The 20,609-nt window shown below is 41.1% G+C and overlaps 1 protein-coding gene across 3 annotated transcripts in view; it reads right to left on the reverse strand.

The window, feature by feature from the left end:
• Nucleotides 1-20,609, reverse strand: part of slc8a4b (solute carrier family 8 member 4b) — a 109,267-nt gene that overhangs the window by 54,101 nt on the left and 34,557 nt on the right. The window contains exons 2-8 of one of the 3 annotated variants that reach the window (XM_044341521.1): nt 8,875-9,122; nt 7,042-7,181; nt 6,775-6,927; nt 6,454-6,681; nt 5,939-6,355; nt 2,334-2,444; nt 2,057-2,209 (exon numbers count right to left, since the gene is read on the reverse strand). In XM_044341521.1, the coding sequence (XP_044197456.1) occupies nt 2,057-2,209; nt 2,334-2,444; nt 5,939-6,355; nt 6,454-6,681; nt 6,775-6,927; nt 7,042-7,181; nt 8,875-9,043 (1,371 nt within the window). In that variant the 5' untranslated portion in view covers nt 9,044-9,122. Of the gene's footprint in view, nt 1-2,056; nt 2,210-2,333; nt 2,445-5,938; nt 6,356-6,453; nt 6,682-6,774; nt 6,928-7,041; nt 7,919-8,874; nt 9,211-20,609 lie in introns of those variants that run through there. The other 2 variants (XM_044341522.1, XM_044341523.1) reach the window with 2 other exon arrangements.

Consider the following 20,609-nt stretch of genomic DNA (forward strand, 5'->3'; position numbering starts at 1 on the left):
ACAAAACCTTCCCTGTATCCTCCCCTTTATCTCTGTCCTCTCTGCATATGCCCTTATTTTTAACCCTCTCCATCCTATACAGAGGCTTATAAACTTACTTACATCACTTATAATCAGATTCTACTTTAGGATACTTATGCAGGCTTTTTGACAGCAAAGTTGAATCGGTGACTCAGTGTTGCTGTTGTAGCTACTCTCTTGGCTCTGCTCTATTTTTAGCTCTTCATGAAATGTATAAGTGAAACAGCGCTAAATGTACTTTTGAATGCATCCATTACACCGGCGGATAAGCTTGGTCTGTACTGAAGGTTGAATATTTTAGGTGTTTCAGATGTGAGGGTGTGCTGCTTTTTAAATGTTAGATTTTAGATAAAAAATGTGAGATATTATATATGATTGTCAAATAATGATAAATTGAGTCAAAGTTATTTACATAAGGATAGCCTATCAGTCGGTATTCAATCAGAATGCTTGGGTGGAACTAACTCTTTAGAAACTGTTTCACTGTAGGTTTAGGTTAACTATTCTATAAAATATCAGGTGAGCTAGCTGCATGAAAAGAACACAGGAAGCCTAGGAAGCTTCCTGTGGCCATTTCTTGATATGAAAAAAACACTTTTTTACACTAGTCAAGATCTGTGTACTTTTTCTTAGACCGGCTGCTTCATCCTAAAACTGCTAAACCTTTTAAGAAAATGAAGTACTTTCTAGATTTATTTAAACATGCAATGGCTGATTTTTTGGCTACTTGGGCAGTTGAAACAAACTGTGAACACAACAATGATATATCCTTATAAGCTGATATGGCAAACTCATTAGCGTACTCGTTAGTGTAAATACCGTTGCTTAGAGTATTTACATCCCTGAAGATATAGAGCAATATTTTGACTTGTTTTGGTCACCTGACAAACTCTTCTTTTAGCTTTGGTTTTGGTTTCCACCAACTCCTGACAGAAATATCTGGTTGTTAAGCTGCTAAATGCTCCTTTACGTTTACCAGCTACAGTAGCTGCTAACTAAACAGCTGCCTGCTGCAGTCAAAACAGTAAAGTTGTGGGCTGTATAACCAAAATGATGAGCTGAAAGACGCTAAAAAGCTCAGTAGAGCTGAGAAAACTGCAGAGTTGGGTAATAATTCTCTCTTGTTAATTACTATGAGTGACCCCTTTCACATTATTCATTTAATCCACTGTAATTCTAAAAATATTGATTACAGCTGCTTTAAACCATATTAAACATAACTCAGATTGCAGTGTGATTGTGAATAGGTACTTGGAGCTTTTGACAGTTTCAAGTGCCAGCAGCTGGTGGTAGATATTAATTTCTTAAAAAATAATATTTCTTAGTCTCTAAAGCGCTGCTGTGACACTGAGCCTGGAGAGCCTCTGTGTGGGCCAAATACGCCACTTGACTTAACAAAATCAGCCTTAAGCAGACGGCAGACTGAGGTCGTGCTGTCAGCATACTTCTACAGACAGCACTGATGTTGCATCAGAGTTTCATTTGTATACAAAGAGAACAATAAAGGAGGAGCAGCCTTGCAAAACCTCTGTAGTAACGGCAGATCAGATATCATTCCACTGACACAGACTCTGCAGAAGACTTGAAAGAAAATCTCTTATTCAGAGTATCAGGCCACCGTTAAGCACAAAATCAATGAGCCTTTGCAATGGATATGTTTTCTTTGAGTTACAACCTGAGCTGAAATCTAAAATCTGGAGAGGAAAGTGTTTGCTATCGTGTCTCTTCTGTTCTTCTCTTTACCAGCATCCAACCAGAGAGGGAAACAAGAAATCTCAGAGCTTCCAAGGTGAGAACATGCTATGAGTGAGAATCAGACAAAGACTAGGAAAAGTGCCAAAGATATGAGTGAACTCAGTCCAAAACTAGATTTTTGTTTCCTCTGGTGTCTGCTTTTATCTGCCTGAGTGTCTCTTGGCATCTCTACCTCTCACACACACAAACACACACACACACACACACACACTTTCATAAACACACTTTTATTCTTGTTCCTCTGAAGAATTGACGGGTGTTGCATTAATTCCACACACACCTTGACAGTAACTCCGGGGTCTCCTCCGTGTCTACCAACTGTCAGCTTTAGGGAGCCACAGTTTTCAAAGCACTGGTACAAAGAGGGCTCAAAATCCATCCTGACAGTGTAAGGGTCGTCCTCCTGGGCCTGGGTCTCGTGGCTGCTCACCACCTGGAAAAAACACACACACACAGAGAGTCAGGACCCTCGCTGTGAATATCAGGTTAAATGGCAATGAGGGGAAATGTGTGTGTGTGTGTGTGTGTGTGTGTGTGTGTGTGTGTGTGTGTGTGACCTTGCGAGCCTGGTCGGCGGCGTGCTTCTTGAGGATGTTGCCAGCTCCAATCATCATCCTGGTTGCTTGGATACGGTAGAATGCTCTGCTCTTCTGCTGCTGCATCAGGACCTGATCAACAAAACTAATCAATTAATAGACTGATCTACTATATTTATGATGTTAATTTATATCTTCATTTTTCCACATTAGCCCTATTTTTATAAAAGCTTTCACTTTTAGACTGACAGCTGCAGTTTAAAGGTTAAGCAGTGAATCTCCCTCAAGAAACTCCTACATCTTCATACGGAGGGTAGGGGTCAAAGGTCAACTACAGATTCAATGAGTTACTGCTGTTTGTGGCGCTGGTGCTTGATTCATGCCTCAAAAAGCTGCAACTGTCTGTTTTTTGACAGAGATGCTGCCAAGACGAACCAGATAAATGAGCACTTCAGTGAAATCCGACTGACAAGAAATTATTTCATATTCTCTGTGTCATTTAAGTATTAATTTCTTGGTGAAGCACCAGACTGTCCTGTAGTTTCTCTGGCTCTCTTAGCAGCAAACTTTAGATCTAATTAACCTTATCTGTTTATTCTGGATCTATAAGTAATGATTTCAATAATAATGTACGAGTGAATAGTAATTTAATATCCTAATGATCCATCAAATTGAAAATTAACAAATTGGCCACTGTAGATGTCAAGATAATTGGATTAAATGTGGTCTCAGAGCTTGAAACACAGCAATTTATTTAAATTTGCGGGAAGTGAGATGGCTGTTTTACCCCAGAATCCTCATAAACTCTGCATCTCTTTAAAAGGAATGCGATCCGTGATTGTTTTTTTAGTTAAAAACTTGATCCGTTTTCGCTGAGAAAGTTGGCCTAAATTAATGAAAGTTCACAAAACTATTTAAATTGCCATTCGGTGATTCATGATGACTGCAATAACACCTTTAACCTTTATCTACTCATTCAAGTTTAATCCACAGGGTAGCTGTTGTTCTTAATTACAGCACCAGGCTGCGGGAGTAGCCACAGGGCGAGGAGGGATTGAAAACAAACATCTGGGATTTTCCCACTGCACCTTGGGGTGCCTGTCAAACTCCTTTCCTTTCCTCCTTTAATACAAAAAAAATCACAACAAGATATAATTTGGAGAGGAGGCAAGGTAAGGAAGAGAGGAAAGCAGAAAAAGGGAGAGCAGCACAGACTTGGACAGCTTCTACGGTTAAAATGTGCAATGTGTTTCATGATTAGTATTCAATTCAATTCAATTTAATTTTATTTATTTAGCCTATATAGTGCCAAATCACAACAAAAGTCATCTCAGGGCACTTTTCACATAGAGTAGGTCTAGACTGTTCTCTTTAATTTACAGAGACCCAACAATTCCCCAATGAGTAAGCACTTGGCGACAGCGGCAAGGAAAAACTCCCCTTTAACAGGAAGAAACCTCAAGCAGATCCCGGCTCTAGGTGGGCGGCCATCTGCCTTGACCGATGACTCAATGAATATCATTTCTGTGAGTAAGTGTGAGTAAATATTATAGTGAGGAGGTATGTGTGTGTGTGTTTGTGTGTCTGTCCATTACAGCCATCTAATAGCAGCTCCTTTTTGTTGACGGGGATGAGATTAACCGACTTGTCGATTAATCCCTGGGTGGCGCACTTACAATCGAAGCTCAACTAAACTAATGCCAAATTAACCAAAAGTCAAATAAAGAACGAAGCACTAAGTTTCCATCAATCTAGATTTTCCCAAAAAAATCTTAACCCAAGGTCCACTTACTTGCTTTTTTCAGGGCACTTAACGGCATGCCAGTCTTTCTCAAAGCACTGAAATTTCTGTGCGAGATGCAAGTGAGAACTCAGAATAAAGGTAGTAAGTGGATGTTGAGTTATGTTTTTTTTTTTTTTTAATGAACGAACGTTTCCGCTCATATACTGTATCTAATGTTCATATAACTTACCGGGCAAAAAATCATCTGGATGGCAGAGGAGTTGCATGTTACAGTGCTGTCAATGAGGTCAACTGGCACCTTCCTCTCTGCAGACTAGTGGTGTGTCAGCACATAATATTACTGTACATGAGGAGTGTCCTGGAAAACTCTATTTTACTCTGTGTGTGTGTGTTTATGTTTATGAGAGAGTTCATGTGAAAGCTATTTGATACTCTACCAACATAATTAACTTCTCCATAACTTTGTTTGTATTTGGTGTGTGTGTGTGTGTGTGTGTACTTGTCCATTTTCTAGAAATGATCGCTACATTAGAAGAGATGAGTAGAGAGTTTAAGTCTAATCAAATTTACAGAGCTAATTATTTTGTAGCTATCAATGAGAAATGCAAATGACTTTGTTAAACAACTAAGAAGCTGCTCTGGAACATCATGAGTTTTTTCTCTCGATAATAGCTGTGCGCTGTCACCTTCCTGAAGCGATCACCTAAAACACCTTGTTCTTCACAACTGAATGCGTCAAAGCGTCATTTCCAACACAATGTCACCCTCAGATGAGTCACATATGATATGTGATGCATAATGCTGCGTTGTCTACTGTTTGATTTTGTTGTTAGATGTAAAAAGACCTTGAAAAGCTCAGAAATCAAGTCAAGTGCTTCATTCATGCTTCACAATTCAGTGGCTCATTGATCAGCTGGTTGGCTACCAGCTGACTAGTAACATCCAATCACACCGCAGCCTTTGTAATCTCACACTTCTCAATGACTGCTCTAGTGATCTGCTCACGCCACCGTAGTTTGCTGTTGTACGGTAGCTCCCTCCATCACACCGACCTCCTCCGTATGTGCTAGGTTTTTTGTATGTTGACTTAATATAAGTGTATGTGTTTGTTAAAAGAGTAGTTTAACATTTTTGGAAATTGGCTTATTTGCTTTTTTGTTGAGTTAGATGAGAAGAATGCCACTCTCATGTTTGTCCCTTAAGGGTGGAAGCAGGAGGAAACAGCTAGCCTGGCTCTCTTCAAAGTTTAAAATTTCACTTACCAGCACCTCTAAAATTGACAGAAAAGACTTTTAACAGAAAAGTTGTCAATTTATGGATTTAGAGGGAGTTAACTTACATGCTGTAACGTTAGCTATTTTTTGGCAAACAGCAATAAACAGGAGGTCACTGCACACAGCAGCTGTGTGCTAATAAAAAGCTACAGCACGTAACTCCACATAAAACCACAACTTTCCACAACAACCATTACATTTCTGTTTTCGCACAGACATGTTAATTGGTGAGCTTTAGAGATGTTGGTAGGTGTATTTTTGAACTTTGGACAACGCTAGGCTAGCTGTTACCACCTCCTTCCAAACTTTATACTAAGCTAAGCTAATCACCTCTCAGTTCTAGCTCAATACTTAATTAACAAATGTAAGAGTAGTATCAATCCTCTCAACTTACTCTTGACAAAAAATTTCTCAAAATGTGGAACTATTCCTTCCTGCTTTGACTTTTTGAGAACTTCCTCAAAGAGTAGCGCCTTTTCCACCAAAGCTAACTGTAATTATTTGCTAGAAATGATGAATTACAAGTGTCTGTGCCTGAACCGTTCAGAGGGCAATGTCTGATGGTTGCATATCACCACCACCAATCATTATGCATACATTATGCTAACCTGGTAATTAGCCATCTCAATCAACTGCTCCATGTCTTTATCTGGGTGCCTCTGCTTCAGCTCCTTCAGCGTCCTCGCCATGTCCCTCCTAGCCTCATCCTCCTCGTCCTTTGGTCCTCTGTCCTCCAACATCCCTCCATCCATCCCACTGTGACAGTTCAATGCCATCTGTCCATCCAGCTCCAGCATGTCCATTTTGGTGAATCCTCCCGGACCCAGCGCTCCTCCCCCTATACCTCCGTCCATACCTCCTAAACCTCCATCTGCACCTCCTTCTGTCTCGATGATGATGCCGCGGTTCTTGTCAGCACGGTAACGCTTGCGGACGTACTTGTAGAAGAGGAGGCGCCTATCGGCCACCCAGGCCTGGACCACACAGAGGGGGAAGTAGAGGAAGGTCAGCACCGCCTCCCACACCTACAGGAGAGATAAGAAGTTAATACCTCATTACTCAACCTTCTCTTCCTCCCACATTTCCACTTATGTCAACAGCTTTCATTTCTTTCTGTCCTCACCTCCACCTCTCCAGGGGAGAAGACATTCAGAATCAGGTACAGCCAGATGTAGGCAAAGATGCTCCAGGCCGCCGTGACAAAAAACACTCTAAGGTGTTTGATTTTGCGCGTCTCTCCATCGGGAACCACGTAGACACACACAGCAATGATGACAAACATATTGAAGGCAGCGCTGCCCACAATAGTGCTGGGACCCAGAGAGCCAGCTTCAAAACCATGGCCGCAAACCTATAGGTGGGGTGAAAATCAGATTTCCGTGTTCCCAATACTCACTGTATCAGTTAATCTAATGTGCAACCACCTAGCTTATATTATACCCACCTCAATAACAGACAGCAGTATCTCAGGGGCACTAGAACCCAAGGCCATTAGAGTGAGATTGGAAACGGTTTCGTTCCAGATCCTGACCGTGGCGGTGGTGGTCTCACCGTTCGACCTCTTTATGGTGATCTCCTTCTCCTGGGAGGTTATGACCTGGAGAGGAGACGAAAGGAGAAGAAAGGAAAGATGCCATCAAGCTGTCATGAAAACTTGTAATGCTGTAGCTCAGTAGTAAAATAACTGTCTGGTTATTCACATGTCACCTACCTCTATAGAAGACATGAATCGGTCCGCTATAATGCTCATGCCCAGGAACATATAGATGAGTGCTACGAAGTAAACAATGGCCCGTGCCACTTTGTCCCCTACAGAAGGGTTCTGGGGGTTCCACACAGGTAGCACCACTCCTGAAATTGATAATCAACTTTGAGTTTTGCAGCAGAGGATCACAGGCAATATGTTGTTGGAACAATTTTGTGCAATAACCTCACTAATCTCCCTCTCTCTAATCTTGTATAGTCTGCCACAGTGGACATTTTTTAAAAGCTCAGTGGCAGTGCACACTGATTAAGGATTATAAGTGGGATATTTTCCATATGGTCCCATTTGTCTCACTAAAATGTACTGGAATGGATCAATGCGCTCTAGTTTTAGGGCAGTAAATTGAAACATTCAGCCAATAACTCACCAGTGTTGCCTTTTTGTCAGGGAAGTAATGAAACATACATCTCTGCCATATGTTGCGGTGTTCCTTATGTGGGTGTTTTATGAATATTTTGTTGACATTGTTTAACTCTAACTAGTGCATTAGCACCTGGCTTTTAACAAGTAAATCTCTTTCCTGTTAGTTGAAGAGTCTCTGGACAGAGTGCACAGAATGAGTTGGCAAAGTACGCTGTAATCAATAAATGCCAAGAGACTATGCTACTTCAGAATTTACGCTACTACTACATCAAGAGTTTCAGATACTTCTGGTTCTCTTTTTAGAGTCCCATTAGCAAAAACTAACAGATACAAAAACACTTTCAACCCCTCAGCCATCTCTTAACTAAACACTGTGAGGAAGAAGTGACTTGAGCACACAAACCAACTCAGAACCCAAATCCCAAACACCACAAATTTTTACATTATTTATTTACTTATATTGAAGCAGTTTGTTTTAAATTGTTTTCATTTGTGTACTCTGATTTATTTTGTATTTATTTTGATGTTTTTATATTTATACTGTATATGTTGTCTTCATGTGTTATGTGTTTTGTGTTTTTATCCCTTATTACACTGCTGCACAACCAATTGCCCCTTAGGGACAAATAAAGTAATTGATTGACTGAGATTAGAAACTAAGGAGTCCTCATGAGAAATATAGTAGCTACAAAAGTATATTACCACATGATATGATAAAGAGAATGGGATACACCATAAGAATATACTATAGAGCTGAGCTAGAACTGATTAAGTGAAGGAATGCTTCGTCTCTTCCGCTTGTCTCAACCAGCTGAATATCATTTTTATGTATAAAGTGTAGTCTCATTTTCTCTGTACAAACCTCTTTTATACGTCCTTGATGGATAATACTACCTAGATAATGGAGGCTGTAAAAGGCTATTAAATCTGCAGTAAGTAAAATTACAAATGCATGAATGCAGTCCAGCCATACATTATAACACATCTCCTGCCTCCTTCAAAACACAGACATAACAATTGATCATGAACTTCATGCTTAATTATGGTTTCTTATATAAGAGGGAATATAATTAATTGAATAAGCCACTTTAGAGAAAAAATACTGAAAATAAGCCTATTGAGAGCTGGAGGAGACAGTGTTTTCTCTCAGATTAGGCTGAATGTTTTGTTTTTGAAATCTGCTGGGTCTCAATGATGAACTGAAACTTTGCTGATCTAGCTTTAATAAAGATTCATGATATCAGTAGCTTATGTGTCTGCTGTGCAGACAACCAAACTAGAGGCTTAATCTTCTCCCTTACTTAACCCTCTCTGCAAGCTGCAGTCACTGAAAGGGTTAAGCACACAACTCTATACCGCATAATCCTTCCTGATATGCATTCAACTGCAGCGTGCTCACAGATAAGGATGACCCACCTTCCTGACAGGGGTCTCCACTGGCTGAGCAGTTTTTCTCAGAGGAGCCTGCATGGACTGACCCGGGGTATGACAGCAGCAAAAAGAAAGAGAGCAAGAGAAGGGAAGAGGAGAGGGAGAGGCGGGAGGTGAGGGAGCATGGAGGTGAGGGCATGGCTGCTGGAGCCATTTCTGCTTATGCAGACAGGCCTTCACTGGACTCTACTGGGTTCTGCTGGGTCGCCTCAGTGTGGAGTAACGTCCAAAACCTGGAGGTAGACAGAGACAGAGAAAGAGAGTGGAGATTGAATATTAGGGGTAATAACCTTTCAATCACCTCAACATACTGTACTGAACATTCAAGTGAACTACTTCTGTTAGTTGTAATTGTATTAACTATTGAAATATTGCTTTTATATCATCTCAAGTGCCTTTAATTAAAGCATGTAGAAAGCAGTAAAGCTTTGATCTGTCAGTAAAACCTTATATCTGCAACTAAGAGTAACATCATTCTTTATTTTTCAGAGAACTCAATAGAACACAGTTGCAAAGAGCTTTATGGTGGATTAAAACATGTTAAACCAAATGAAAAAGCAATAAAAGCAATAACGAAAGGTCATTACATAAAAGCAAGTCCATATAACTGCTGTAAATGAAGATACAGTTGGGCCTGTATCTGTAATAAAGTTTCAATAATAAAGTCCATAATAAAGTTGAAGTAGCCAGCCTGAGCTCCTCAAGAGCCCAGATAAAAAAAATCCATCACCTCTTGTTTTTAATCTGGACTGCAGAACAGTCAACAGGGGCCTTTTTTTTTTTTATCTGGACCACAGAGCAGATAGTATCTTCATCGGTACTTTAGGAACAGATTGAGTTCAATTATACTTTATGATAGAAATCTTTCCGAGCAGCACAGACTATAAAGTGGCTCATACAGGGCTAGAAGGTCAGTAACACTTCATTGTGTTGGACCTTCCATCTCTTACATGTGAAAAGAGGACTCCTGAAATCAACTGTGATGCTGAACATATGCCCAGAGTAAACAATGAGGTGGGCTGATATCATCAAGGTAAGTGTGAAGGGTTTATCATTCAGGGAAGGGCACAATGAAGCTAATTGGAGTCATGGCTATTACAGACTAATTTCCATAAAATTCCAAGTTTTCAAGGCAGAAAAAAGTATAAAAACATCCACAGAAACATCCCAAATCAGTCTTGCAGTGTAATTGACCTCTCCGCTGTCCGTCCAAATGCTCACATTATGTCCCACATATTCATAGTTTAATTATATATAATTTGCAGATTTAAAAAGATACAACATACAGTGGATAGAGCGGTTATTTGTTGTCAACAGCAATGCCTGCATGCAGATCTTCCTGTCGAAGAAAATGTTTAGGTTTAGGTATCAGATGGTTAAGGTGAGTATTAAGAATATGGTTCTGTCTGTCAATCATAGCGATGAAGCCAAGACTTGTATGCAACTACGGAGGGGGTGATGCCTGAGAGGCTTGCTCAGGGCAAAAAAGTACCACAGTGTACTTGCTACTGCTCATGAAATTCTTAAACTTTGATATTTCTTTTAGCTCAGGGCATTTTCTAACCTGCATTACGGTAGCTGGGCAGGGGGAAAAGACTAGAGCAAACTACATTAAAAGAAGTTGGGTAAAAGTGCTTCCCTACATTCCCCAGCGGACATTATGACCTTGAATCTTTTATGGGTGAGTCTTTACACACAAGTCATTATAGACTCCTGCACGTGTGATCAGCCAGCTGTAAAGCTGTACTTGGCTGCAGATTTCATGCAGCATACAACATTTGGCAGAAAACATGAGCCGAGCTGAGAACAAGCAGTCGACAGCAGAGATACGACAGCAATATGTTCCCACGAAGAGGAGACAAGGTGGCTTTTCATTCGGAACAGAGTTAATATGTTGTGAGTGGAAACGGACTAAAAAAGGAAGAGAAACAGTTTGAACTGGCAGTGTTAGGTCAAATGAGTGCACACACAACGCAGGGGGAAGATACACACACACAAGAATCCACACACGTATAGACAGACACACAAACAAACACAGTGTCAGTCAGCCCTTGTAATGCAGAAGTTGCTGACCTTGTACTCACACACACACACGCACACACACACTTCCAAATGCCGAGACACACAGACTCTCCACACTCAGGGTTAGTCAGCCTTGGATGAAAAAATTGCTGACCCTGCCTGTTTACACACAAACACATACAGCACGCGCACACACGCACACACACACATACCTATACATGCACGACTACAGTTAGTCATCTGACGTGACATTAGCGGGGAGTTGCTGACCCTGTCTTCATCTATCTTCCAAGGTCTCGCTGCTCTGACAACAACCTGTCACTTCAATACCCAAGTCGCTCTTCACCTCCGCCATCTATCCCTCTACTGCCTCCCTCCCCTCCCTCAATCTCTCTCATTTCTTTTTTGTGTTTCTTCTGTTGTTTTTTTTTCAAATAGTGAGAGATATTTGAACTTTGAGGCAATATTCTCCATTAACTATAAATCTTCACCTCTGGCTGCAATTTTAAAAATCTCCCCAAAGCCTTCCCATTTCTTCCTTCCTGTCAGGCTCCCTCACCTCCTGCTCATCCTCCCGTCTTGTACTTCTTTACGTCTATTAATGTCCTGTCGTCCTCCGTCACTCTCCGCCTACGCACACGCTCACCACTTCACGTCTCTAGCACCTCTCCATATCTCCCGCTTGCTCTCTCTTTTCACACCTCTTCTCCGTCCATTCCTTTCACGATGCTCTCCAACCTCGTTGCTCCTTCTGTCTCATCAAGGATCCGTAAACAAATCTGTTCCTGTTTTAGTCGGTAATATGTGTATTTGCTGGCACAAATGTAGACAATTGTAGTAAAGAAAAAAATGGTTTGCTCATGGAAGGGAGGAAGGGAGTGTTTAACTTTAACTGTATGCTGACAGAAAGTGAATACAGAATAACATGCAAATGGCAACAGGGGCTAAATACAGAATGAAATCGACTCAGTGGCTGAATTTCATCAGCTCAACTTTGTGTGAAGGTATTTATAATTTCCATATGTGCATTTTTGCTCAAAAAAGCTATTAGCTTGCACTCTGGTTGAGTCAGACTTGTCTTTAATTTTCAGACCAGACTTAAGTTCATCCCTTTAATAGTAATGTGAAAGACTACATGACAGAAAGATGTCTGTTCACAGAGAAAGTTAAAACAGTAAGAAAAGGAAAAGTTATGCAGAATCGAACCTGACAAATGGAATTTTTGCTGTAAAATAATAAAGGATGTATAGGAGTATTTGCAGAGGATGGTTCACTAATTCATTATCATGAAGTGAGGTGGAATTGTTTAACATTTAGTTTGGCCATTAGATTTAACCATCCAGAGAGGTTGAACACTTTCATGTTTGATAGCAGTAAGTTCAGGACTTTTCATATAATCTTATTTAATTTTAATATACATTATGAAAGGAAGAAGAGTGACGAAGAGGAACGAAGAGTCACATCTTCATTGTCTTGGTCCACTCACACCAGAATGTCTTAGATCAGGCCCAAAGCTGGAAAGTACATCTTAATCCTTGTGCGTGTATGTGTGTATGTATCTATGTGTGTGTTCCTTATTTCCACACACACACCATGACCTATTCTGACTTTTATCAAGACTGACACTGATGCTCATGCGTGTGCATGTATGCGTGCAGACACGTATGTAAACACAAATATGTGCATATGCATAAACACACATAATGAGAGTGACACATGTGCACATGCAAACTGTACAGTCCACTGACACAAAAACACCAGACCAGTATCACGCCAAGGCATGTAATACACCCACCGATCCGTTAGAGGATACCGTGTCAGTGTCACGTTTTGCCTCGCCATTCATGTAAAATACACGCATGTACGACTTTCAAAGAGCCTTTTGTGCAGTTCAGATGACGTGTATATAAGGTGACAAATTTCCATATTCAGAGGTGGCAGGTTGGGTGGATGGATAGAACCTAATCTACAAGAAGTGGACTTAGTGAACCGCTGTTCGCTTTCCAAATACCAGTGTCACGTTTCCAATTGTGAGTTGGAACTCACAACTCTACAATTGTTGTGGTGTTTACTGTTGCTATGATGATGAAGGTTGCCTAACTTTAAAGGACCAGTGTGTAGGATTTAGTGGCGTCTAGCGGTGAGGTTGCAGTTTGCAACCAACTGAATACCCTCCCTCACCCTCCACTTCCAACCGTGTAGGAGAACCTCATGAAAAATGCGAAAGGCCCTCTCTAGAGCCAGTATTTGGTTTGTCCATTCTGGGCTACTGTAGAAACATGGCGGTGTAACATGGCAGGCTCCGTGGAAGAGGACCTGCTCCCTATGTAGAAATAAAGGGCTTATTCTAAGGTAACAAAAACACAATTCTTATTTCCATTGGATTATACACTAATTAAAACACACTTATGAATATTATATTCCATCTCTGCCGATAGATCCCCCTAAATCTTACATACTGGTCCTTTAAAGCAATAAAAAAAGAAAGGAACAGTACTGACTGAAAGAAATGATCTGCCTGGAGAAGCAGTAGCTGAGTAGAGCAGAACAAAGTTTGCCTCAAAAGTGTATTTGAAAAATGTTAAGTATAGCATGTGCCAGAGGGGCAGGAGAATGAGATGAAGGAAGACAAAACACATATTCACACCCACTGTGAAGCACATCCAACACACATAAGCTTGGACCCGTTTATTGAAAGCAGTAAGAGCATTGACCATGGTTGTTGATTCATATCACATCAGCTGTGCTTCGCTGCCCTGCCTCATTTGGTACCATGAATCACTGCATACACACACACACACACACACACACGCACACGCACGCACACACACACACACACACACACACACACACGCACACACACACACACACACAAACCACAGAGAGCTAATGTTGTCTCAGGGTTAAATGACATTTGATTCACCACATCTTCATGGGCTCAGCTAGCATTCCTGCTTTCATCAGTCCATCCCTCCCTGTCCTCCCGGTTTGTTTTTTTCCTCTTTTACACCATCCTTCCATCCTTCCACACTGCAAATACTGCCCTAACAAGTCATGTGACCTAATACGGAATTGTGAAAAAAGAAAAGATCACATCATAGTTTTTGTGCAAATCACCTGTGACTCCTCTAACACCCTGAGGAAAGTGTGAGCTACAAAGCGTAAGTAGTGTTTTCATTTTTGTCATATCTCTTTGCCCTTCAGATTAGGAGAGTTTACAGTATATAACAACACCAATAGTGACTCGGCATGGATTTATATACTCTCTGTATTTTTTCATTGCTTTCTCTTTCAACTTTATTAACAGTTATACTCTGTATAATCCTGTTTTGTACTGAACAATAATAACAATACTGTGATGAGTGAACAAGAATGAGATTTTATGGCATTTTAAAAAATGTATTTTATTTTTCGTTTATATTTTATTTCACTCAGTTTTATATCTTTTTCTAATGCATTATGTAAAAAAAATATATATATATAATAAAATAAATGATGATCACTAAAATTCCCCTCTCCATCTTTCCACCCCACCCATCCGTCCATCCTCTCACTCTCCCGTCCCTCACGTCCTCCCCTCCTCTATCTATCCCTTCCTCCCTTCTTCCCTCCATCTCTAACAAAGTTATTATCTCTCCTCCACTGAGAGGGACCAAGATGAAGCCAGCGTGTCTGATCATATCTTTAGTGTGTGTGTGTGTGTGTGTGTGTGTGTGTATCATAGGCTGCTTTCAGGGACAAATTCCAGACTAAAGACCAGTTAATTGGGCACGGCTTGTCCAATTGGGGACAAAAGCCGTGTCCCAATTGGTAAAACGCTGATTTCTGGGTCAGTGGTTAAGGTTAGGGTACATTCATTCTCTAAGAAATGAATGTAACTCTATGTACAGTAATGTCCCCAAAAGTGACCTAAGCAAATGTGTGTGTGTGTGTGTGCACGCGCATGTGTGCGCGCGCGTGTGTGTGTGTGTGTGTGTGTGTGTGTGTACGGGTTGTTCCCTGCAACTTTACTGGTGTTGTGCTGTGTGTGAGACTTTGCTGGGTGTGAGCATGTGCATGGGTATGTATATGTAGTGTGTGTGTGTGTGCGCAAATGTGCATGCGTGACTGATCTTTGGCTGTAGCCGTGGAAGCTCCAGGCATGAGGGGAGGAAGGGGGGGTGGTGGTGGTGGTGGTGTGGAAGTGGAGGAGGGAGGCAATGAGGCAGAGAGGCGAACCCAGGAGGGAGCAGTTATTGTGGGAGGGGGAAGCAGCGGCTGCCTGTGGTACACAGAGCTCACAGAGCTTCTCTACTTGGCTAGGACAAGATTAGAGGAGAGATGAGGGAAGGATGAGGGAAGGAGGATGACGCAACAAAAAGAGAGAGGGGGAGGGGGGGAGGACGGGGGGAAGAGGGTGGTAGTGAGAAAAAGAAACGAGAGCAGTGAGATAAAACCCAAGAAAGGCAGGGAGGAGATACTCAGAGATAAAGAAAGAGGTGGGGAAAGAGAGGCAGTGCATGCGTGAGTGTGTGTGTGTGTGTGGCTCTGGGATTACAGCTATCGAGCGGCTGAAGAACTGATGAGATGCGTAATTAGACAGATTTAAGGGCGATAGCGAGCGCGCCCCACTGGGCCGTGGATACAGCTGTCCAAGCATGTTAGAGAGTGTTGCAAAGTGCTGCCCATGCTCTGGAGCACAGTGCAGATTTAAGGCGATGGCAAACGCAACCCAGTGGAACGAACAGAAAGACATCAGGGATGCGGCCTAGCTGTCCCCTCCAAACAGTGTTAAAAGTCGCTGCAGAACGCTGTACATGCATCAGTGAGCTTTCGGGTTATGGAGTGTGTGTGTGTATGTGTACAGAAGAGGATGCAACATGCAGTCAGAGATGCACAGCAGTCCTCTGCATCTTTAAAATAAGATGTTAGACATTATAGATTTATCATTTATGACCAAAAAAAAATGCTGAATCTTATGAAAGATTTAGAAATTTAGGGCAGATTTTAAGATTTAAGATGTGAGTGAAGGCAACCCATTGAGTCTAAAAGGTCACAGAGGAAGCAGCTTTTTTAGACAATTTCAAAATGTCACACAAACTGTGGAGCGCAGCACAGATTTACAGCGCTTGCAAATGCATCCCTCTGGAGCTGCTAATGTACCTTTCCTTTCTCTACCCTCATTTTAGGAGACTGTTGCAAAAATGTTCATGTTAGTCATGTTGAGTAAAGAAGGTGCCAAATTTTGTCTAATCATTTCTGGGAGTCAGATGTAATGAAAAGTGCAAACTGTCAATATTTTACATTCAAATGATATGCGGTTGAAGATAGATTGTATTGAAACTAACAAAAATACTCGCAGACTGTCAGTAGTGTGTGTGCGTGTGTGTGTGTTTGGTGTGTGGTCAGTACCCTAGTGGTCACTCAGTGTTTCTCCCTAAAGGACTGCGCTCAACATCGATCTGCCAGCAGACTCATCAATCACTCTGAGGACAAACACTTTCATGCACACATGGCCACAGGACACATGCCTATGACTGAGCAATCACACACTATGCAAAGGAAACCCTGTACTGCACGCACACAGCAGCCAAAACACACACACAAACATACGACATACAAACACAGATATACAAGCTTGCAAATTGATAAAACGTAGAATCAGCAGAGTTAAGTGCTGCACACACGCTGAGGGCACACACACACAAACACGCAGCATCGCATGTTATGTATAGATGTCAGCTTTAGTCATATGATGTGTAGAGAGTCGGATCAAGCCTCTATCCAAGGTCACAGAGGTTAAGACTGAGAGAGACAAAGAGCGCGTCTATAATCCGACAGGCTTTTCGTCCCCACTTGACTTTCTCCGTCATTCCTCTCCTTTTTGTTTCTGCTTTCACCCTCCAAAAAACTTCCTCTTAATTTAAACGCTCCCTGTTCCCTTCATGTGGGGTTACTGCCCCAGAATAACTTAAGGAACAGGAGAAGGTGAAGTTCAGTTCACAAGTAGAGAAAGGGGAAGTCTTGCTGTTCGCCTGCTCCCAGAAGAGTCTGGCTCCTTCAGCTGCAGCATACAGATTTCACCGCAGGCTACCGAGGCAATGTGGGTTAATATCCTCCTGCCTCCAGCAATAAAACTTCTAGATTATTCTCTGTCTTTCCTTTCATGTTGAATTCTTTCAATGTTTGAATGTTCTGGAGATAGGAACTCTTTTAAATGCTTTTATGATTTCTTGTCATATACATTAAGTGTGAAGATATGAGCCTGCAGCCAGAGTTCTCACTTTTTTTTTTATTTATAGTCATTTCTTTCTCTTTCTGTCCCTTTATCAGCACGCTGCATAAACATGTGAAAGTTTGTGTAGGCGAGGACATCAGCCAAATGGGGTTAAAAGGGTTTTAATGGGCTGTGACATTAATACGAGAGAAGATGATGCATGATACCATGAGGCTGGCTGTATGAGTGTGTTTGTGTATGTACATGAGGTTGCTGGGGTTTTTTTTAGGTTTGTTTGGTTGTGTGTGTGTGTGTGTGGTGTGTGTGTGTGTGAGAGTGGCCAGGACATGAAAATGTGATAACTCTGGAGGTGGAAATGAATATTTTAAGAATACTTTTTTATTTTTTATTTTTTTGTAAATCTCAACAACAGTGCATAAATAAGCTTCATTTTAGCCAGTGTGTGTGTGTGTGTGTGTGTGTTGGTGGGTGGGTGAGAGGAGGTGTGTGTGCACCTAATCAAGCAACACACAAAGACAAATAAAAAGCAAATGTGATTTTCCTACAATCAAACTGTAGACATAATCATGCATGTTGGCTTTTTCAGAGGAAAGAAAACATCTGGTTCTGGATACTATGCGAGCTACTGTATGCAAATATATCTTTGAATATTCATGTATTTATAGTAGTGTGTATGCATGGTTAAGCTTTATGAGTCTCAATCATTGTAAAACTGGGTGCACAAGCTTGATTTCCACTCCCACGTTAGCCATAAATGAATGTAGATGAAAACATGCTTTGATTACCTGTTTGCATACCAACACTTCTCTCTGCTTCACTACTTTTTACTCAATTTCAGCGACTGTGTCACATCAGCGAGGGTCTCCAACAGTGCCTTGGCAGCCGTTAGCGTGACTCTGGCTAATTATTGCGCTCGTATCATTAATTCCTCACACGTACTTGCGCTGGTGATATTTCAATAACCATCATTAACAGGCCCCTTACTGACGATGTGGACAATGAAACTCAACGTCACTGGGTCATGTCTGCATGCATGTCATTCCCCTTTTCTCTCACCCCTCAATTCCTGTCATCTCTCTACTTTCATCTTTCTAATAAAAGGCATACAATACCCCAAAAACACCTTTAATAAAATTACACACCAGAAAGGTGATTCACAATTCAAAATACAAGATAAAGTTAAACACAGAGGATTAAACTGATACCTCCCATGTCAATCACAATCTTTCACCTTACTTTGTCTTTATAAATGTCAGTTTAAGTGTGAAGAAATGGTGTACGCTTCGTTTATACATCTGGCCCTGATGTCTTGAAGTTATTCTGTATTTCTGCATAAGAGAGTTATTGTGAACAAACGACACATTTCACATCCAATTTGTTGAGATTTGCTCGGGAAGCTTGTGAGATTATCAGAACTGAAATAACTCAGAATAACTCTGAAATAACGAAAATAGATGTGATAAATCACACTCACAAATGAATAATCTAACATTTATGATCTGCTCTGCACCCGCAAATAAGACTGATTACTATTTATTTCGGTAGATTACTTGAACCTGACACAGTGCTTTTAAATACCTGATATATTAGCATGAGGACCGATTACTGCTTTATACCAAACACAACTAGAGATCCAAGTTACATCTGTGACAAAGACTGCCAACAAGAAGCGATTGAGGAGACAGCGTGTGTGTGTATGTGTGTGTGTGTCAGAGCCAGTGAGGGTGAAGAGTTTATCATCACAAACATCCCCTCAATGCCCTGGGCTTGTTTCAGACAAATGATGCAAGTTTCTCTTCCTTCCTTTTCCTTTTCTTCCCCATCGTCCTCAGCCGTTTCTCCCCATTCCGTCTTTTCTTTCTCTCCTCTCCTCCCCTCCCACTGCTCTCCTTTCCCTCTCTTGTCTATTCTCTCCTTCGCTTATTCTCTTCCACCTTTCAAACTCCTACAACCGTTTTCTTTCTCCTCTCTTCCTCCCTCCATCCTTCCCTCTCTCTCTTGCACTCCCTCTTGTGTGACAAATACAATAGCAGTAATCTTAATAAAAAGGCTACAGAAAATCCCCTTGTCACCGAGAAGCCATTTGCTTGCGCGCGCACGTGTGTGTGTGTGCGTGTGTGTGTGTTTGTTGAAGGAAGTAAGAGGATGAGGGAGAAAAAGAGGAAACACAAGAGCAGTAATTGGAAGTTGCTTTAACCCCCCTGATCTCTATTTTATATCCCTGGGTACTCAAGTAAGTACAAATACACACACAGTTAGTACATACCTGTCAATGCACACACACACACTTCATCTCTACACAACGTTCCTCTCCGTGTGCACAAGTAGTCTCACTCCTTTAAACACACTCTTATCTTTATCTTTTTACACACTTAGACCATCACCCACTCTCTCCAAACTATATAGTAATAATAAGTTTGGTATCCCATTAGTCACAGCGCTAATGGCATAGGGCCAATCATGTTCTTTACACCAGCCATTTTCCACACTCTCCTGCCTGTCGTTGTCACTTTTCAGCTTCTATATATATATGTACTGTATCTCTCTCCTCTGTTCCTTTTGTCCTCCCTCTGTCCATCTATCCTTTCTCTCTGCTTGCCATTTCTGGACAACAAATGTCTGTCGCTGGGTTTCCGACTTGAATGGCTTTGTGTAAAGGGATAGAAAATTCCACAAAACCACAAAGATTAATTCAAGGAGGAAATAAGTGTTTTTGTTACAGAAATGCAGTGACTGAACTAGTCAAGAAGTGATAGTAGGTAGCTTATGATATGTTATCTGTAAAGTAACAGACCATAATAACCTTTTGTCAAGTCAACTTCTTTTTTGTTCTCTTCATATGAAAGGGTAGTGTAAGGGTAACAATACCAAAAGAGGAGAAATACGCTTCCAGGGAACTCAAACACTGTAATTTACGTGTTTTGCGTTCTTAGTGGGCTTGCTAACGTTAGCTATTGGGTTAACATTTGCTAGCTGTTCATAGTCAGTAAATAAATGTAACAGGCTGGGTGTGGAGGCTTTAGAGTTACTTAAAGGCACCTTTAACTGAGGTGGACTGAGTAACAGATGTAATGTAATGAGTAACTAATTCGTTTTCAGTAAGTAATATATAATGAGTAATTGCTCACATTTTTCAAGTTATCATATTGGCCCAAATATGAGATTTTATTCTGTAAATTACATTTGTAAGTGAGGGTTGTCTCATATTCAAGGACAATTAGACAATTATGTCCATTTTTCATTGATATATTTTTTTGAATGAAAGTGTAACAACTAGCTTCTACGGAGAGTTTTGAATTACAGGTTGTTTATAGCCTTATTGTTGCTAGGCTAGCGAGCGTCTTCAAGTCCGTCTTTTAGAATCAGTCAGCCTTAAATGTTTCGTTAGCTCAGTTAAACATTCAGGAGTTTCTGAAGGCTCATGTAGTGAGGAAATAAATGAATGAGTGACAACAAGTCTAAAGGGTCTTTCAACATCTTT

The sequence above is a fragment of the Thunnus albacares genome, chromosome 22 (assembly GCF_914725855.1).
Source record: "Thunnus albacares chromosome 22, fThuAlb1.1, whole genome shotgun sequence".
In the NCBI taxonomy this organism is placed as follows: Eukaryota; Metazoa; Chordata; class Actinopteri; order Scombriformes; family Scombridae; genus Thunnus; species Thunnus albacares.